The sequence below is a fragment of the Pogoniulus pusillus genome, chromosome 17 (assembly GCF_015220805.1).
Source record: "Pogoniulus pusillus isolate bPogPus1 chromosome 17, bPogPus1.pri, whole genome shotgun sequence".
Taxonomy (NCBI): Eukaryota; Metazoa; Chordata; class Aves; order Piciformes; family Lybiidae; genus Pogoniulus; species Pogoniulus pusillus.
In genome coordinates this window covers 17,057,040-17,075,983 of record NC_087280.1, presented here as the reverse complement: position 1 = coordinate 17,075,983, position 18,944 = coordinate 17,057,040, and the positions used below count along the sequence as shown (strand labels likewise).

The following is an 18,944-nucleotide window of genomic DNA, read 5'->3' as shown; positions in this document are numbered from 1 at the left end:
GGCAAAAGCAGAGAGCTAGGGACAGACTTTTTAGCGGTGCCTTGTTGTGGCAGGGCAAGGGGCAATGGGTTTAAAGCAAAAGGAGATTTGGAGAGAAGGGAGACTGCTTTTACACCGAGGGCGGCCAGACGCTGTGCCCAGAGAGGTGGGAGATGCCCGTCCCTGGAAGAGCCATTCAGGTCAGGTTGCTTGGAGGCTCTGAGCAACCTGCTCTAGTTGCAGATGTCCCTGCTGACTGCAGCGGGATTGGACTAGATAAGCTTTAAAGGTCTCTTCCAACCCAAACCAGTCTCTGATTCCCTTCTATTTAAGACTTCAATGCTTAAACGTAAGCATCCCAACCGGCTAGACAACCTCCTTTTCCTCGCAGTGTTGTTAAGTGTGGGAGTAAGGATGAGGGTTCAATAACCTCCATTGCAAAGCTTGGATGTACCCCTGCAAAATCATCCTTTTGGAAAACAGTTTGCTTTAAAATGATCATACCATTATTTTCATAGATTCATAGAATGGTTTGGTTTGGGAAGGGCCTTAAAGATCATCTAGTTCCAACTCCTCTGCCATAGTCAGGGACACCTTAAAGACTGGATGAGGCACTTGGTGCCATGGTCTAGTTGACTGGATGGGGCTGGGTGATAGGTTGGACTGGATGATCTTGGAGGTCTCTTCCAACCTGGTTGATTCTATGATTCTAAGGAAACCTTCCATTAAAACCAGGTTGCTCAAATGGCCACCCACGCCCAGGCATGAATCCACTAACTTAATTTTCATAACCATGAAATCTTTGTTCAGGAATGTTTTCGTGTCTTCTGTTGTAGAGCTGCTCTGTATCAGTGCCACTTGGTACAGAAGAGTTGCTGACACCATCCCCAACTGCCATTGAGGGACTATGCATGGGCCCCACAGTGCCGCTTTGCCTCTGTGGTTGTGGCACAGGAGCTGAGAGGTTTTCCCAGGAGACAGCAAGGTTTAAACCTCCCTCTTGCACTGGGAATGGTGTCAAGGGCCAGCAGAGCTACTTATGTGGTCTGACAGCTATAGGAGCCGCCTCAAAATGAAGCTACAGTTGCCTCATTTCAGAGAATCATAGAATCAACCAGGTTGGAAGAGACCTCCAAGCTCATCCAGTCCAACCTCTCACCCTGCCCTGTCCAATCAACTAGACCATGGCACTAAGTGCCTCATCCAGCCTCTTTTTGAATGCCTCCAGGGACAGCCACTCCACCACTTCCCATTTAGGTGACCGCTGCTCCATGCAAAGGGGTGCTGTGATTTACCTGCACTGCTCTCCTCTCTAGGTGCCGTGAGAAGGACACATCTCTCAGTTGGTGCTTTCATCTGCTAGTTTGTCATGGAGATAATTGCCTGCCTTCACACTGAAAATAACCTGTGGTAGCAGACAAAGACATTTGCTTCAGAGATAGACCCAAATCTATACAATACTACTTAATCTTCTTAGGGACTGCAAGTATTAAAGTGGATTGGTTATTCTTCCAGTAATATGTCCTTCATATTTGACCCTTTCTTGTATTAGAACTCTGCCAGCAAAGACATTGGGAAAATGGGATCATTTTCATCTGTCTGTCTCTGCGATAGCGTCTCTCATCTGGCTGTTAAGCATCATAGAAGCTTCCAGCACTACATTCAACCTTTGGCACTCCTTCTTCAACAGCATCTTTGGACGGTAAGCTGTGGAGGTTCACTTGATTGCTTCACATCTCTTATGACAGGGATAGTCCAATAGGTGAAAAAGGAATTGATCAAGATTTGACCTGTAAGAGAGTTGCTAAACTTACAAACTAGAGAAACAGAGAGGCTGATGGATGGGCTGGAGAGCTCTTAAAATTGATCCTGGCTTTGGATATGTTTCTGCTTGCAAAAGGTCTTTAAAGAAGCTCAGTTTGGAAAGGAGTGAAAACAGTATTTAAATAGGAGTGTGTGCACACCTCTTCTGTTCTCTCTGTCGTTCCTTTTACCCCGCTAGCTTTGTCAGGAAGGGTTATTATCTAATAATGTACAATTTATGATACATATTATGGAATTCTGCCATATGCATGTTTATACTCTTTTTTACATAGGAAAAGCAAAGCTTCTATCATCTATTTATCTAGGTACTCCCACTCCCCCATTACTGTTGCCTTAGTGATCCTCCCAACTGTTTAAAAGAAGATAATAATGCCTGTCTTGCATGAAATTTAGGCTGATTACTTCACAGGGTGTTATGCAAGAGGGTAGGTGTGTGCTAACTTGCAAAGAGCTTAGCAGAAAATGGCTTACAAAACTGTGATTTGCATCCAGATCAAGAATAGTGTAACGTCCCCACTCTGGGGGAAAAGATAATCCATGAAGAGTGATATTCCAACGTTAGACATTCAAGTAGTGCTGAAGAGTAAATTTTGTCCAGCCCCAAGTCACTGTCTCCATGCAGTCACAGCTGCAGGCTCTACCACTCTGGCTCTTACAATTTCCCTGCCTTTCTAAATGCTATTCAAATAATTATGCAAGCTATGCTAATTATCCCCTAATAGAATATATGATTACAACTCCGCTTTGCCAGTTTTGATGTCTACAGAAAGGCTTGAAGAGATGTAGTCCTAGGAACAAATGGCTGCTCAGCACCCTCAGTTTTACCAGAACCAAGTCTTTCCCATGCTCTTCTCAGACTGACAGTGTAAAAGCTCACTCTTCCTTGGTTTGGATTCTGTGAGTGCAAGGCTGGGGATCTACAGAGCAGTGTAGCTGGGAGCTGCTGAGCAGTTTTCATCCTCCTATTGAGGTTACTTCAGTGAGTAATTGTTCTGTTAGGAGGGAGGTTTTAACAGCACAGTCTTGTCTTCTGAGCACCATCATCATTTCTAGCAATATCCTCTCCTCCTGCAGATATTAACCTGACCCAATGGTTAATATTACAGGGTAACAACTAAAGTGAAAACACAATCTTCAATAGCTCCTGCATGTGGGCATTAGGTGGAATTGAAATTCAGCTCACACTGGACGGTCTTGGCCAACTCTTCTCTATGATTTCTAAACAGCAAAGCCTATAGTCATACAAAGTAAAGCCTGAAACCTAAATCTAGTTCTGCCTTTACTTATTTAAGTCCATTTCTTCTTACTGGAAGGTAGAAAAGCACCCAGTGACATAATGTTACCCAGGTGGTGGAAGTTTGCAGCACTTTTTTTTTTTCACACCAGATTTTCTTTTGCAGGATTCTGCAGCTTGTGTCATACGGTTTCACTCCTGATGGTTAGGATCAGCTAGAAACTCAGTGGTGGGGAGAAGTGCAAGCTGCTGACCGAGAGAAGTCTTCAGTGGCTTCTAGACACGGCTCTGACATTTGATGCTCTAGGAAATGCATTTACCACAGAGAAGGCGGCTACAATGGAACCGAATCTTTTTGTTGCTTGCCACACTGTTGGTCATCTCTCTCTATATGCTCCAGATCAGCCCCTCTGTCCTTGCAGCACCACACACAGCACCCCAACCCATGGACCTTGTCAAAGGGACCCACAGAGATCTCTCCAGCAATAAGACTGCCAATGTCACAGCAGCACCCACAGTAAAGCACTGTATCTATGTGGATCCTGAGCCAACTGTGCCCATCATTACATCAGTAGGTAAAACACCACAACCAGAAAATGCCAGTGAAAGTGACCCGGATGAAAATCCACCACATGAGTCCAAAGAAGAATACCCCCAGGACCTGTTCAGTGTAGAAGAACGCAGGCAAGGGTGGGTTGTGCTTCACATCTTCGGCATGATGTATGTCTTTGTGGCCTTGGCCATAGTGTGTGATGAGTATTTTGTCCCTGCTTTGGGAGTTATCACAGAGAAGTTGCAGATCTCTGAAGATGTGGCTGGAGCCACCTTCATGGCAGCAGGTGGATCAGCACCAGAACTCTTCACCTCCCTCATAGGTGTCTTCATCTCACACAGCAATGTGGGCATCGGTACCATTGTGGGCTCAGCAGTGTTTAATATCCTCTTTGTCATTGGCACCTGTGCCCTCTTCTCAAGGGAAATACTCCACCTGACATGGTGGCCCTTATTTAGAGACATCTCATTCTACATTGTAGGCTTACTGATGCTCATCCTGTTTTTCCTAGACAGTGTCATTGATTGGTGGGAAAGCCTCCTTTTACTGACTGCCTATGCCACATACGTACTCGCCATGAAACAGAATGCGTACCTAGAACAATGGGTGAAGCAGCAGCTGAACAAGAAGCTAAATGCTGTGCAGGCAGCATCAGCAGAGCATGTGCAGAAGGTTGGTGTCCTTACTGTTCAGAGGACAAGTTGGAAATAATTTATTCTAGCATAAACCACACAGAGAAACTCCTTCACAAAGCGCACAGTCAAAGAAGAGCTCAGGATACAGGGTCTGGTCAATAATCACAGCTATTAAATGAGGGAAATGCAATCTAGAGAGCAGAGATGCTAAGAAATTAGAGAACACAGCTAAAGGCAGTTCTGCCCTTGCAAGTACCAAAGGTACCAGTTGTGGTTGCTTGTCTTTCAAAGACACAGGTGGGATTTTGTTAGTTCTGTTATTGTAAAGGAGTTGAAAACCAAAACGGTTGCAGGAACACAGTTGTAATGTTGGGAAAAGCTGGGGCAATTCTGTGCTAAACAGGGGGGAAAAGGCTTCTGGTAAAAGGCACTGACCAAGCCTCTTACAGATAAAAAGGGAAAAGAACTTTCTCTAACGCCTTTTGCAGCTAGATGTGTTACTGGGACACTGGTGGTACCACATTATAAATCTACAGCCTCAAAAACGATCTGGCAGCCTTTTTGGCAACCACCCATTGCCACCTCTGCCCATCAGCACTTGGCAACAAGAAGGAAATCCCATTTCCATGCACTGAGCACAGCAGGGTGTGCCCAGAGAAGATTCTGCACACTGCTGGTGTGCAGACAGGGACATTTGTGGCTGTTACCATGCGCTCCAGATCCGAGACCAGGGCCCTTCACTCACTGTCTTCTGAGGGAAGAGTTGAGTGCTTATACAAAGACAGTAACTGAAGGTGTTCCAAGCGCCAATCACACTTTCATATTGGGCAGATCTAGCAAGGACGTTGTATCCAGTAAACTTTGAGCTCTGTCTTCTTGAGTGTCCCTCCCCAACTGTTCTAGTACCTCTTTCTCCACTTGACCTGTGCTACTGCCAACCATAAAGCAGAGACCACTAGATTCCAAATTGTCCTCTGACTTTGGCATGCTTTACTAGTCAGATGTGTGTCACTGCCACTCAGACATGCTTTGCCTCCTTCTTGGCACTCCAAGCAATTAAAAGAAAGGAAGAGGGATGAGGACAGTTGAAATGGCCTAGTGCTCTTCTTTCCTTCTCCTCCTGGTGTGCCTTTCAGCTAGTGCTCACAGCTGGCAGTCCTGAAAGCTCATGTGTTACATTCCAGTGGGACACACAAGCAGGATACTGCAGCTACACACATACAGCACTCTGGACATTGCCAATTAACACAAGCTGAATCCAGTCCTTCAGGCTGAAGGAAAAAATATTCTCCAAGTTTACAGATTCTTCACTAGCATGTAGTACCCTGACAGAGAGCTGCTGGAGCTAACCCTTGGGAAAAATAAATTGCCTATATGGAAACTAATGCAGATCAGATTAAAAAATGGCCCTTTGCACCTTTGCTCTCCCTCTATTAGGAGATTACTAAGGATGCAGATGTTTGGAGGTGAAACCTGGGGCTTCTGTATCTACAGGAGTCAGACGGTAGAGTCTATTTGAGGTAGTCTCTAGGTACCTGCATCCTCACTGAGGAGCTGCAGGTAGAATCCTGCCTCTCTTGAAGGTCTCAAGTCTTTGTGTCCTTCAGTAGCATCTTTGCACAGCTGTTTGCTTTATCTATCCCACTCTCTCACAGGCAGCAGCCTGAAGAGCTGTCATCAGACCCTGAAAAAGCAGGTGAAGTGGTAGTGGTGCTCAACTGTCTTTGTTCTTGCTTGTGTGCAGAAAAGCATTGGGGCAGTGGCAGATGATGGAATGAAGCAGCCAGCAGATGAGAAGAAGCTGGAGGTAGGTCTGAGCAACTTTACAGGGATCCAAAGTCATTGTATTTCAAGCCCCTTCTCACATCAGGTTGTGAATAAAGGTCTCAGTTCTATGTCAAGAAATCTGGATGAAAGGCTACTCTGTGCTAAGAATGAGCTGTGCTTAGTACAATATCCACAGTTACTGAAGAAGACACGTGGCTGAGTTGTGTCCTCAAAGGGATTTTTATGAACATTAAGGGACAGCTCAGGCTTCCCAACTGGATTTGGCTATCAAAGTGCTCTTCACTTTGCACTTAAAATGGGCACAGAGAAATTCAGAGCATGACTTACCTTATCTGGTTTCATGGCCAGTTTTCGTCCTGGGCTTCCCAATAGAGGTTGGTAGAATCTGTCCTGCCTCAAAGTAGACACTGAAGAGCTGCTGCTGGTTAAACTGCTGACCCTTTCTCTTTCCTGTGGCTTGCCAGCCTTTGCTTAGAGAGCCTGCCTGATGCAGTGGCCATGTACACAAATAGAGGGTGCTGGCTTCCTCATATGGGTACTGCTTGTTCCTCTGTGCACTTAACCTACCTGTACTAATAAATGTTCAGTCAGAAGCTCATTAGGACTCTGGTGCTGACTATAAAACAGAGCACCAGAGCTTTCCAGTTTAAATCAGGACACCTGACATGACTACAGCATTACCTTGTAGCAGCATATTAATCTACACAATTAGTAACAACTTTATGTCTGCAAGCACTCCATGCTCTGATCATTATCATTTATAACAGCAGTGTATTGATGCTGAGCCCATGGGAGCCCATTGCTTTAATCTGAGTACAGGTTGGCTTGCCATCTCCAGAGCATGTCTCTGGCTGTGAACAGTCAGTCCTGACAGCCATCCTGTGAACCTGAATGCAGAGGCTGTTTAAAATCCATGCTGAGGCTGCTTCTAGGGTTGGGGATATCAGCTTCCACAGAAATGCATCCCCAGGGCAGAGGTGAAACAACAGCGGAAGTGTTTTGAGAAGGAGACTGCTATTGACTGCTGCACTGTACCTTTCCATAGCCTGCACCAGCCCTACAAAGAGTCAGCAATTCAGCCTCCCTGCACAACTCTCAAATGCGCAGCACCATCTTCCAGCTCATAATCCACACTCTGGACCCCCTGACAGAAGGTGAGTGAATGCTCCACACCTGAGAGACTTGGGTTTGCATCCCTGAAAGCAAAGCAGTTTAACTGAGAGCACAGCCTCTGCATGTCAGGGTGTTGGCAAATCAGCAGCTCACTCTTGAAACACAGATAAGAAGTTGGGGGGAGCTCTGCAACAGTGGGATCTGTACCCCTTCTGTGGCATAGTTATCAAGGACCACATCTTACATTGCAGCCTTGCTATACCCACTTTGTTTGTGCCAAACTGGTTACTGGTGGCAGCTGCTGCTTGAAGTGGGGTCATGTGGAGTGGTTGCTGTTGAGGAGGTCCTTGCAAGCAGTGGTGGTCACTGCAGTCTTTCATCTTGTTCTATTTCTCTAACAGCAGGGTCAACAAATGTGAGTTACAAGCTTCTTTCATCTCGTAGCATGTCAAATCCTCCTGCCTCTTAGCTCAGATCTCACCCCAAACTTGAAACTGCAGCATTCAATGCTGACATTTTCAAGAAAGCTGCTCAACCTATCAATCAACCTCATTTACAATGACAAATGAACACAGGGAGAGCTTCTTACCTATGCACCTCCCTGGCTGTGCACACAGGCCTTCACAAGGCTCAAACCTGAGGAAGAGAAAGAAGTTAAAATTCTTGAAGAATAATCATTTTGGCAGTGGTTAAAATCCCATCTGAGATCTCAAACACTCAGCATGTTCCAGTTATAATGATTAAGCCAATCTGTGCTTGATTTAGACCAGCACTGAGCACCTGGAAAAGTCCACCTGCAACACTGTGGTAGCACCACTTCTGGGATAAACTGTAACTAGAGCACTTTGCAAGCAGTGGAGCAGCTCCCCGTGGCTCAAGACTAAGACATTTTCTTTTAAACTGCCCAGAGTGGAGAGATACCACATCTCCAGAGAGACCCAGAGTCTCTGTACAGAAACTTTGAATGTGCTGCTTCCTATCAGCCTTACTTCAAACACACCGTGAAGGTTAATTTCCAAGACATGGTCAAGCATGTTTAAAACCCGTTAAGTGTAGGCTTTCTTTCCGAGCCCAGCACATGCCCCACCCCTCCTGTGCCCTACTTGTTCTAAAGAGATTATCTGTTGTCCATTCAAAAACAGATTGAAGCTAAGCAGATCAACGCCTCTTGTGTCTATCACAGAGGTTACAAAAAGGACTCTTCAGATGAAAACCCCAGCTGCACAAACTGCTTGAAGGAACGAAAGGGTCTTGATAAGGACAGCAAGACAGATAAGTCTCCCCTTTGACAGATTTTAGTGAACGCACCCATCATCTTCTAATGGTAGCTTAAGAGCCAAACTCAGGAGGGTTTGCTCTACAGCCCTTGCCTCCTGTCCCCTCATAAGGTGACATCAACAGCACAAGGATAAACCAGAAAAATAAAATTACAAGGAGACCTGCCATTGCCTTTAGCATCGGAAAGTGCCAGACCTGAGGGACTGCTGCCCCTCAGAGGCCTTCCAGCACCTTCTCACCCTTCCTGCGCCTCTTAAAGTCTTTGTGCAGCATCTGCCACACCAGACTAGCACACACTTGGCTTTCTGGTCTCCAGTGGAATCCTGAGAGCACAGAAGTTGTGAGAGCCTGAGGTTGTCAGCTCAGGCTAAGGAGAGTACTGCAGTGCTGCACCAGCCAGCTCAGCGCAGAGTACGCTGCTGGAGGGTTTCGATGCAGTTATAAGCAGTTGCTAAAGAGGCTCTTATTAACCACGACTTGTGAATATTAAATAAAGCGGACTGGAGGGACACCTTGGATCTTCTCTGAAAGACAATGTTCCCTCTGATTTCAGCCGGGCAGACGAGTTCGGGTTTCTGTATGTGGCAGCCACTAGATGGGAGTGTGACCATATCTACTTAGGCAGCTGTAATCCAACAGAGAGGGTGAGAGGATCTGCTGCAACCCTCTCCAAAACGTTTTATTTCCTACACTCTTTACTGCAAGAATGGCACTAAGATGAGGGCAAAACCTCTGCCCCAGGTACGTGCCTGTTGCACTCAACACTGCTAGGACAGAAACAGCTCCTTAGAAAAGATGCTGATAAAGCAAGTTACTCGTATTACAACAGCACAGCACTCAGGAGCAAGGACCCAGAGTCCCAAGTCCTGTGGACTCTTCTTACCCTAAGTTCATAACTGAACAAATGAGATTATGGATAAAAAGAAAAAATTCTGAATGGACTAAGACAGGCTGAGAAAGGCAAATGTCTTGTGGATCTTGGCCAAAAAGGTGACTCTGAAAAAGGATTTCAACCCAAAAGGCATATCAAGACAACAAGGTCAGCCTTTGTGTTAATAGCACTAGAGCCCTTTGGTACCCTTAGGACAGCTGAATGCCTATTTACCACCAATCACCCCAAAAGTCCTTTCTGCAGCGTGTGCAGTACTGCCTGTACAGGACACACTTCTGTAATTAGGCTGCAACATAGAAGATGATCTCAAAGCAATTTATTTTTCCTCTAGGGTCCTTGTTCCTTCTTGCCAATGCCTGTAGCATCAGCACTTAGAGGCTGCAATAAGAACACTCTACAAAAGGAAAGGGTTGCCAAGTATTGCTCAGCAGTTCCTAACTTAGCCTACTGGAATTAAGATCTCTGTGGGGTTTCCTTTCTGCTGCAGTTGCATTGCACTTGGGTAACACAGAAACTCTTTGAGGACACCAATGGTCCAAAATATGGAAAAGGCTCCTAGCACAGACCCTTCAAAAGCAACTTCCAGAGGCAGAGATCTTAGAAATACAACAGAAGTCTGAAATACAAACTTTGTGTCACTGCTCCTAATGCAACACCTCTTGTGTGAAACAAAATTTCTCATCTGAACAGTGGATTAGGTTCAGAATATTGTTTCTTTGTTTTGCATTAGGAAGGGATCATTGCTTAAATCTGTCTGCAGGAGACCAGGTGTTTTACTTTAGAAGTTCTAACATTTAGAGGCCATCTAGAATTACATTTCTGATAGAAACTTTTCTTTTCAAAGGACCTTTTTTTTCTATAATGAGACATTTCAAGCAGCTTTGGTCTTTTCCTCACTTTCTCTGAAAGAGTGTAGAAGCAGAACATGAGATCTTTCCAGGATCTTGCAGTTAGACAGCAGGGGGAACTGTTGGGGGATTAAAAGGAGCAAGAATTTTGAACAGCCTAGGGAACCCTCTCATTTCTTAATCTCCAGTCTTATCATCAGGTTATTCTTTAAACACTAATCACATAAAGATGACAACAGAAGCCTGCTTCTACTTTTGAACAAAGAGAAAAGGCTCCAGTAGCATGGTTATCAGAGCTGTCTGCCCTCAGTATGGCCCAGTTAACAAGCTATTGATTTTGGAAATTAGACCAGAATAGAGCAGCAGGCAGTGTTGCAGCCTAGAAGACTGAAGGCAGCTACAGTTTCTCCTTGCTCCATTAGCATCCAATCACTTGTTTTAAGAGAATCGTGACACTAAGGGACAAAAGGAATCATAAGGGGGTTTAACTTTGTCTTCAAACAGCACAATCTCCAAATTCTCCAGATTCTTGCCAGATTTTAAAGAAACAAATCTTTCCTGCTGTTCATGGTGAAGTTATTCCTGTTAGATTAAACATTACAGTCAAAGAATTAATTAAACATAACGGCCTCAAGGCCCAGACTCAAGGTGAAGCTCAGCTGCCACCTTAAGTCCAGCCTGGATGCTGTCAATCTGTAGGACATGAATCTTCCTGAAAAGCATCAGTCACAGATATGTCTTGTGTGAGTCACCAGCAGTGAGTGGCTGCCAGCACACTGCCCTGCTCAGCTAACTGCTGGCCAGTTCTGGGCTCCTCAATTCAAGAGAGATGTTGAGATGCTGGAACATGTCCAGAGAAGGGCAATGAAGCTGGTGAGGGGCCTGGAGCACAGCCCTGTGAGGAGAGGCTGAAGGAGCTGGAGGTGTGCAGCCTGCAGAAGAGGAGGCTTAGCAATGACCTCATTGCTGTCTACAACTAGGAGGTTGTAGCCAAGCGGGGATTGGTCTCTTCTCCCAGGCAACCAGCAACAGAAGAAGGGGACACAGTCTCAAGCTGTGCAGGGGGAGGTATAGGCTGGATGTGAGGAAGAAATTCTTCACAGAGAGAGTGATTGGCATTGGAATGGGCTGCCCAGGGAGGTGGTGGAGTCGCCGTCCCTGGAGGTGTTCAAGAACAGACTGATAGGGCACTTAGTGCCGTGGTCTGGTTGATTGGCTAGGGCTGGGTGCTAGGTTGGACTGGATGATTTTGGAGGTCTCTTCCAATTTGGTTGATTCTATGATATCCTTCCTCCCCATGCTAACCTGCAGATCTGGCCAGCTTACAGCCAGCTCCTCCTCCAATCTCAGTCCATCTTGCATGAAATGTGTGTCAGGGGAATTAACACCTTTTTAAAGGAGGCTGATCTCATGAGAACTGGAGAGTGGCCTGGACCTAAATCTGTTTATCCTGCCAGAGAGATGCTCACAAGCTGTGCTCGGGTCAGTGCTCATGGCCTGCAGCCTACATGAGGGCAGAGAGCCAGGAGCTTGAATTTATATAATCTCCTCAGGCTGAGCCTGACTGCCCTGACCCTGCTGACAGCAGCTTTTGCAATAGCTTCTGGGAAGAGCTGAACAGAGAGATGCATTGCCCAGTGGTTAGAGGAAACTAGGAGCAAAAGGTCATTTCTTCATCACCCCGCACTGGTGGCTATGCTGGTGCTTAGTGTCAGCAAAGGGAGAACAAAACAAAGTGCTTCACATGCCCTTTGGTGGATTTCAGTATTGACAAGGAGTTTGGAAGAGTCAGGCTTTTCAGTCCCAGCCAGCCTCTCAAGGGAGAAGAGCTCTTAATTTCATCTCTGGCCAGTCATTCCAGTGAAAAATGTTTCAGTCAGTGATAGGAATCTCACCAGAACTGGTTCCCTTGGCGTCTGAGACAGTCTCAGTTGCTGGACATACATCAGTCTACTGATTTTCACAAGGTTCACTTCAGAGCAGATTTGCCTACACGGCTCAGGGCCTTGGGCCTGCTATTTCTATTAACTCAGTCTCATGGTGATGAAGGAAGTGGCAAGGCCCTGCCCTTGAGGCAAATGACAACAGCATGTTCTGGTTGCATAGTCAACGGTACAGTAGATTAAATCAGTGTGATAAAACTTTCAGAGGAAATTAATTTATAGCCCTGCACAAGCATAGCATGGCCAATTTCTTGTGGCTACTGTCCATGTGCAAACCCTGTGTCCCTCAGCTTAGCTGTTGGGTAGGCAGCTTGACAGATGATATAGATCAGAGCAAAATGAGGCTTTTCTTTGAGCCAGCGACTTGCTCACTTTCCGTGACAGTAGAAGTTAAGATATTTGAGCACAACACTTAAAACTGTGGAGATACACAGAGTTTCATACTTCACTGTAGACCAGCAATAAAGCAGCTCAGCTGAGCATGGTTTACATTGGAAGAAGTCCTCAGCAGTCCCAGAAATGCAATACCAGACACCACACTGGTGGAAATGATCTCCTAGCTGTGGGCCACGTTGAATCTGGATACCAGGAATTTAGATCAACTCCAACAGAGGAAACATCCATGCATACTTAGAGAAATCAATCATTATCAGGATCACTGGAGCACAGGAGGGTTTCATTGCTCCTTACAATCAGGTCACAAGGCTGCAAGCAACACAGGAAAGCCTCTTCTGTAGCCACATTGCAGAAGGGAGGTAACATTTTTTAAGCTTACACAAAATCAACATTCCTTTGGGAACAAGTTGATACCACATTAAAACTCCTTCTCTGTCCTTTCTATATTTGCTGACTACAAAGTACTGATATCTCCTATATTTCTTTTCCAACTAGATTCTCTTTTAAATAGGAAAGGATTGGTTACATGTCAAATTGCTGCCATAACTACCACAAGAGTAAGCATTTAAATATAAGAGCTACAAATCAGCTAGGAGCTGGCAAAACCTAGGGCCATAGCCAGAGAGAGCATTCATAAGTCAGTGCTGACTGCGAGCCAGGCAAGAAGGGGGTAAAGGAGTGTAGGTGTGTTGAGGGGAGGCAGGGAATGGGGGGCTTTGCATAGCTGACAGCTGCTGCTGAGTGCATCCCTTCTCCTCCACAGCAAAATTTAAAGACAGGGTTGACATGCTGAGCAACATGGCCAAGGCCAAAGCAGAGATGCCGGCTGGAGGAGAGTCAAAACCAGAAGGTGAGTGCAAGAGTCAGTGCTGTTTGCCTCATTCTGCACTGCAATCCCTCACCTTCCCAGCACTCAATACCCAAGGGCTGGCAAAGAAACACTATGGTCTGACACAAATTTTCTGTTATTACTGGTCACAGATGGCTGCTATAATAATGCAGCAGAAATCAATCGATGTCTGCTAACAGTGGACAATAAAAGCCATCCCCACAGGAGCCCGGGAGCGGTTAGTCAGGCAGCATCCAAACAGAAAGTGCTACAAGGATGTAGTGCAAATTGCCACCAGAAGGGTGGGAGAGGAGAAATTAGGCCATTACAGACAGCAGCTGGGTGCTGCTCTGCTGCCGCTCTTTGGTAGACCCTGCAAATGAGGTATTTGTTAAAACAAAGTATCTTCATTTTAGCCTGGAAATTTGGCATGCTTGCAGAGGGCTGGAAAGACTCCTCCAGAGAAAAAAGCCGCAGTGACTTCGTCTACATCAATTCTAAGGATCTGTGCATCTTCTCTTTTAGAAGCTTTTGCTTTTCCCCACATCTCTCCTGAGAAACACACAGGCTGTTGAGCTGATTGAGAGGCAGCAGCCAGCCTAAGCTGCAACACAGGTCTGTGCCGTGGGTGAAGCTGGGGACACAGCAAAACAAGCAAACATTCTGCAAGGAGGGCCCCACTTCCACAAGCACCCTGCTGCAATATGGCAGGCACCCAAGGGCCTTCCAACACTGCCTTACCTGTGTGGATGAAACAAAACTTGAAAATACTAAGAAACAAGTAAATTTTCAGTGTTTTCCACTGAATTAGGAATTTTCACCTCATGAGAGGTTCCACAGGCTTTGTTGGTGCACAGACCCAGCTGTGCACGCTCTATGGGCACTGTCACAGTTTCCCACTTTGGGCTGAAAGTGTTGCAGTGAAGTCTGAAGCCTGGTTTCAGAAATCCCAAATGGCACTCACTAAAAACATGCATTTCTGAAAATCTGCCCTCTAGCCTTGCTCCCTAGTGCAACTGAGAGGTACAGCACAGCATCGACTCACCTACTTGAGAGTAAGATACCCGTGACATTTCTACCCAGTGCAACTCATGGGATAACAAGATCCTACTGATTTGACAGGCTTGACCATGTGAAGGGGATCCCTCACTCTAAACAGAAGCAGTCTAAAAATCACCCCTGCTGAGGGTGAGCAGAGAGCCAGGCACTCCCTCTCACCTCTGCTCTGTCTTATCCTTACTTCTTACCCTGCTCTGCACAGAGATTTCTGTATTCCTTTTAGCTACCCAGGCGAACACAGGAACAGCACAGAGGACACTGCAGTTATTTCCTTGTGTGTGTCAGCATTTTCCCATTTGCATTTGAATACCCACCAGATGATTACAGTCTGGCAGCACCTAACAGGTATTTCTCAGAAGCATGGAGGAATATCAGTTCCCTGGAGAATGCCATGCTCTACTCAAAACAAAGGGGAAACAAAGCTTTACATCGTCTCTGTCTTTTAAGGGCAGCTTTAATAAGATGTTCAGAATCCAGACTGAAAGCGAGAAACACTCAGCAGTTGTAGATCAGGTAATGAGCATTTCCCTGTTGTTACCATGTGCCTCTCACGGCAGTTTCAGATGGAGGGTTATAGCAGCATTAGAGGTACCATTCCACATTAGGTGGGCCAGATTCTGCCTAGTTTTAGTAATCACAAACCACAGAGGACAAACACAAAACCCAAGCAATCAGGCTGGGTTTAGCATGAGATGCCACACATTTCTGTAGGAAACTCAAACCTCCCTGATCAAGGGGAAGGCAATCACCCGACGCTAATGTGACTGAAACTCATATTCCTCCTCCTCACTTTCAGCAGAAGAGGAAAAGGCAGCACCAAGCCCTGTTCAAGTAACTCCTGTCAGTGGCTCTGAACCCAGCAGACAGAAGGCAGATGCACCACAGGATGGCCAGGTATTGAAACAAGCATCATGGCAGTCAACACTCAGTCCAGACCAAACTTCATGAATATGTTCCCTCTTCCCTTTCTGGAGCTTTTGGAAGAGGACCCAACTCATCACCCCATCACTAACAACTATAAAGAAACTGCTTAGATATTGATGAGATGCATTAAGATGCTAGCTGAGACACATCAGCTTACAAACACAAATCAGGTGCAAACTATGGCAGATGATACCCTGTAGCATTTTCTCCTCAGATGACTCTTCTGAGGTCAGAGGACTACTCCAACCCAAGGGAAAATATGAGCAGCTGCCTGTCCTGTGATTATCAGTACATGTTTCTGTTTGTTTCCCAAATCCTTCCTGTCAGGTGATGTAATTTGGCTGTTCTGATGTGAGGTTTTTCAAAGAGACAACAAATGCTTCATTTGTGCCAAAACCTCATCTAAAACTTAGTTCTAAACTAAGCAACAGAAATTTGTTAACACATGCACTGTGACAGATCACACCTGGGCTTTGTCCTGCAACAGCAAGATGTGGGCCGTGGCTGCCCTCAGCGTTGTCATAAATGTGACCTCTGCCAGAGCAAGGCCACAGCAAATAAATGCTGTGGAGTTCCTTGTTAGTGAGAAAACAAATTGGTCTTTTGTCTTTTCTCTGACCTGCAGCCCTCTTCAGACAGCAATAGCTCAGAAGACAGCAGCTCTGAGAGCGAGGAAGACAGTGACAGCACAGAAGATGGAAACGATGAGCCCTTATCTCTTGAATGGCCAGAAACCAGGAAAAAAAAAGCAATTTACCTTTTCCTCTTTCCCATTGTCTTCCCTCTCTGGAGCACTCTGCCTGATGTTAGAAACCCAGTAAGAATCCATCTTCCTTCTGCTACTGCATTCATTAACTAAAATATAGATTTCCTCTCGGCAAGAGTCCCCAGTTCCATTTTTCCACATCTAGAGTCCTTGCGCACTTAAAGTGCTGCAGGGAGTGGGATGGGAGCCCCAGCTGCAGCTTAACTCAGTTCCAGAGACTTACTTTAATAAACTAACTACTGGTCATCTAATCAAGCTGACAAAATATAGGTACAATTAAAGAGAGCAGAGTGCATGTAAAAGCAATTGATTGCAGTGAAGTGTTCCAGGTGAATAATCTTCCTTGGGGGATTGTTACCTTTCCTGAAACTTCTCCATGTTTTTGTTTCCAAACTTGATCCTAACAGGACTCCAAAAAGTTCTTTGTCATCACGTTTTTTGGCTCCATCATCTGGATTGCTGCGTTCTCTTACCTCATGGTGTGGTGGGCTCACCAGGTGAGGGGTTTGTTTTCTCTGCAGATGAGACCATTTCAGAACAAGTAGATGGAAAGAGAGAGAACAGTGTCATGGTGGTATTTTTATCTGATGAATTACAGCTGCAGTCATCCATCAAAACAGTAGAAATGTTGTTTTGTTAGGACCCAAAAGGGAATTTTCAATTTCATTCTTTTTGATTTGACAAAGACTCATTCTTTTTTTGAGAGCTTCAAAGGGAATTTGCGCACCAGTGAAAGGCAAAGTGCCGTCAAGATTTATCTTAATTCCGCCTTTTCATTGATGAATGCTTCCATGCAGAACATAATTATCCCTTCCCTAATTAAAATTCTCAGAAAACACAGGTTCTGATTTTGGAAGCTACTAAATGATCTCAACTCCCATTGCCTTAATGTTCACCTGGTATTCTGGGAAATAGCACTTGCATCTTGCAAAACCAGACCCACAATTTGTGTTTAGTGATGTATTGTACATTCACAGTACAGCTGATCAAGCCATAAATCTGAAAGCTGTCATTTCCCAAAGCTTTCAGAGGAGATGGTAAATTTGGAGAGGGAAAGGTGGAAGATATCCAGAAGAGGTAGATAAGACAGAAGGGTTGCACTATAACTGGCATGACCTTGCTTTGTCTTCTTAACACTGCTCAGATACTCTTATGCTCTAGAGCAAATCAGAGGTCAATGTACACTATGTAATTTAACTTTTTATCCTGTGTAGATGACAACTGCTACCATGTTTAAGGGAAATCAGAATGTTGGACTAGGTGACCTCTAAAGGTCCCTTCCAACTCAATTAATTCTATAATCTTAAATACAGCACATAACCTAAAGCTGCAGGGAGCAATCAAAGTCCACATTCCAAAAGTAACAGCCCTTCCCAACTTTGTGTTTATTAGGTTGGCGAAACAATTGGGATATCAGAGGAGATTATGGGGTTAACCATACTGGCAGCAGGAACATCCATCCCTGACCTCATCACCAGTGTCATTGTTGCACGGAAAGGCCTGGGTGACATGGCTGTCTCCAGTTCTGTAGGCAGTAATATCTTTGACATCACTGTTGGGTAAGTATTAGTTCTATGCTAAGAGATTAATTTCTGCTGAAATATGAAGCAAGCTGGTTTTATTCCAAACAGGCTTTTAATTAATTGCATTTTAGCTATAATTGAATGAAAGGAGGCTGGACAACTAGTTACTTACTGTTTTTTGCTTTAAAAATCCAATCTAGCTATGAAAGATGTATTTGTATAACCTAGTCTTCTCCATATTCACTTAATGCTGAGTCAATAGAAAATTACTGCTTTTTTAAGACTAAAATGCAACAAATCTGTGGCTAAGTAAAAGACTTACAGACAAGATACTTGTGTCTAGGCCCTCAGAGAGGGTCAGATCATCTGCCATCAAGGCTCAGTATCTGTGCTGTATCTCCCATCAGTAAAGCATGAGGACTCACCTCTATAAAAGCATGCTGAGACCCTTAATTCATAGGTGTTATTCTAAAAGCCCTTTTAGGTCCTTGGATTGCATCATGATAGTCCAAATATCATCCAAATGCAATTTTTTATATGTGAACAACATCAATCTTGGATTTATGCTGAGTTAACTCTAAATGCAACCATGCATTTCCTTTCTGTAAGAGTTTGGAAAAATGGGTTAGTTATGATGCAGAACATTAACTGCTTTAAAACATTTATTTCAATTACTTTTCCTCTCCTTGCAGTTTGCCAGTTCCTTGGTTCCTTTATTCAGTCTTCAATGGACTCAGTTCAGTTGCAGTCAGTAGCAATGGTTTGTTTTGTGCAATTGTTCTCCTTTTCCTCATGCTCCTCTTTGTGATTATCTCAATTGCTGTATGCAGATGGAAAATGAACAAGCTGCTGGGGCTCACTATGTTTGCCCTCTACTTCGTGTTTTTGATCATCAGTGTGATGTTAGAAGACAAGGTAATATCCTGCCCAGTATCTGTATGACATTTGGACACTTCAGGATGTATATAAGCATGCATCAACATCACAAGAGGTTCGAGGTAGCAATTATTCTGCTGAAAAAAAGCAACCAGTGTATGGATTTATATCTTAACTGTAACAAGGCTACACAGATCTATGTTTAGAACTCCACATTACCACTAATAAACAAAGCTCAGGAATCAGAAACAGTACAACAAGAAATTGAACTGCCTGAGGTGGGTTTTCATTCTGACACTAATCTGAAATTTACAGCACTAATTCCAGGTACTTCACAACCTGTCTTCTACTACTGGCTAGTACACAACCACCATGAAAGATATGCTACTGACATCACCTATCACCAAACCTAGAAGGTTTATTATTAACAAAGCCTCATGTAAGCAATCAATGTAGTCAGGAGTTGCAAACATTCTGTCATTTT

The 18,944-nt window shown here is 44.7% G+C and overlaps 1 protein-coding gene across 1 annotated transcript; it reads left to right on the top strand.

The window, feature by feature from the left end:
- The first annotated feature begins 1,510 nt into the window (after positions 1-1,510).
- SLC24A1 (solute carrier family 24 member 1) lies at positions 1,511-18,582 on the top strand. Its single transcript, XM_064157945.1, has 10 exons — positions 1,511-1,681; positions 3,204-4,262; positions 5,970-6,032; positions 7,059-7,167; positions 13,247-13,333; positions 15,171-15,265; positions 15,921-16,112; positions 16,469-16,558; positions 17,454-17,620; positions 18,277-18,582. Exons 2-10 carry the CDS (start codon positions 3,348-3,350, stop codon positions 18,524-18,526), a joined length of 1,968 nt encoding a protein of 655 aa, XP_064014015.1. The 5' UTR covers positions 1,511-1,681; positions 3,204-3,347; the 3' UTR covers positions 18,527-18,582.
- The last annotated feature ends 362 nt before the right edge of the window (positions 18,583-18,944 follow it).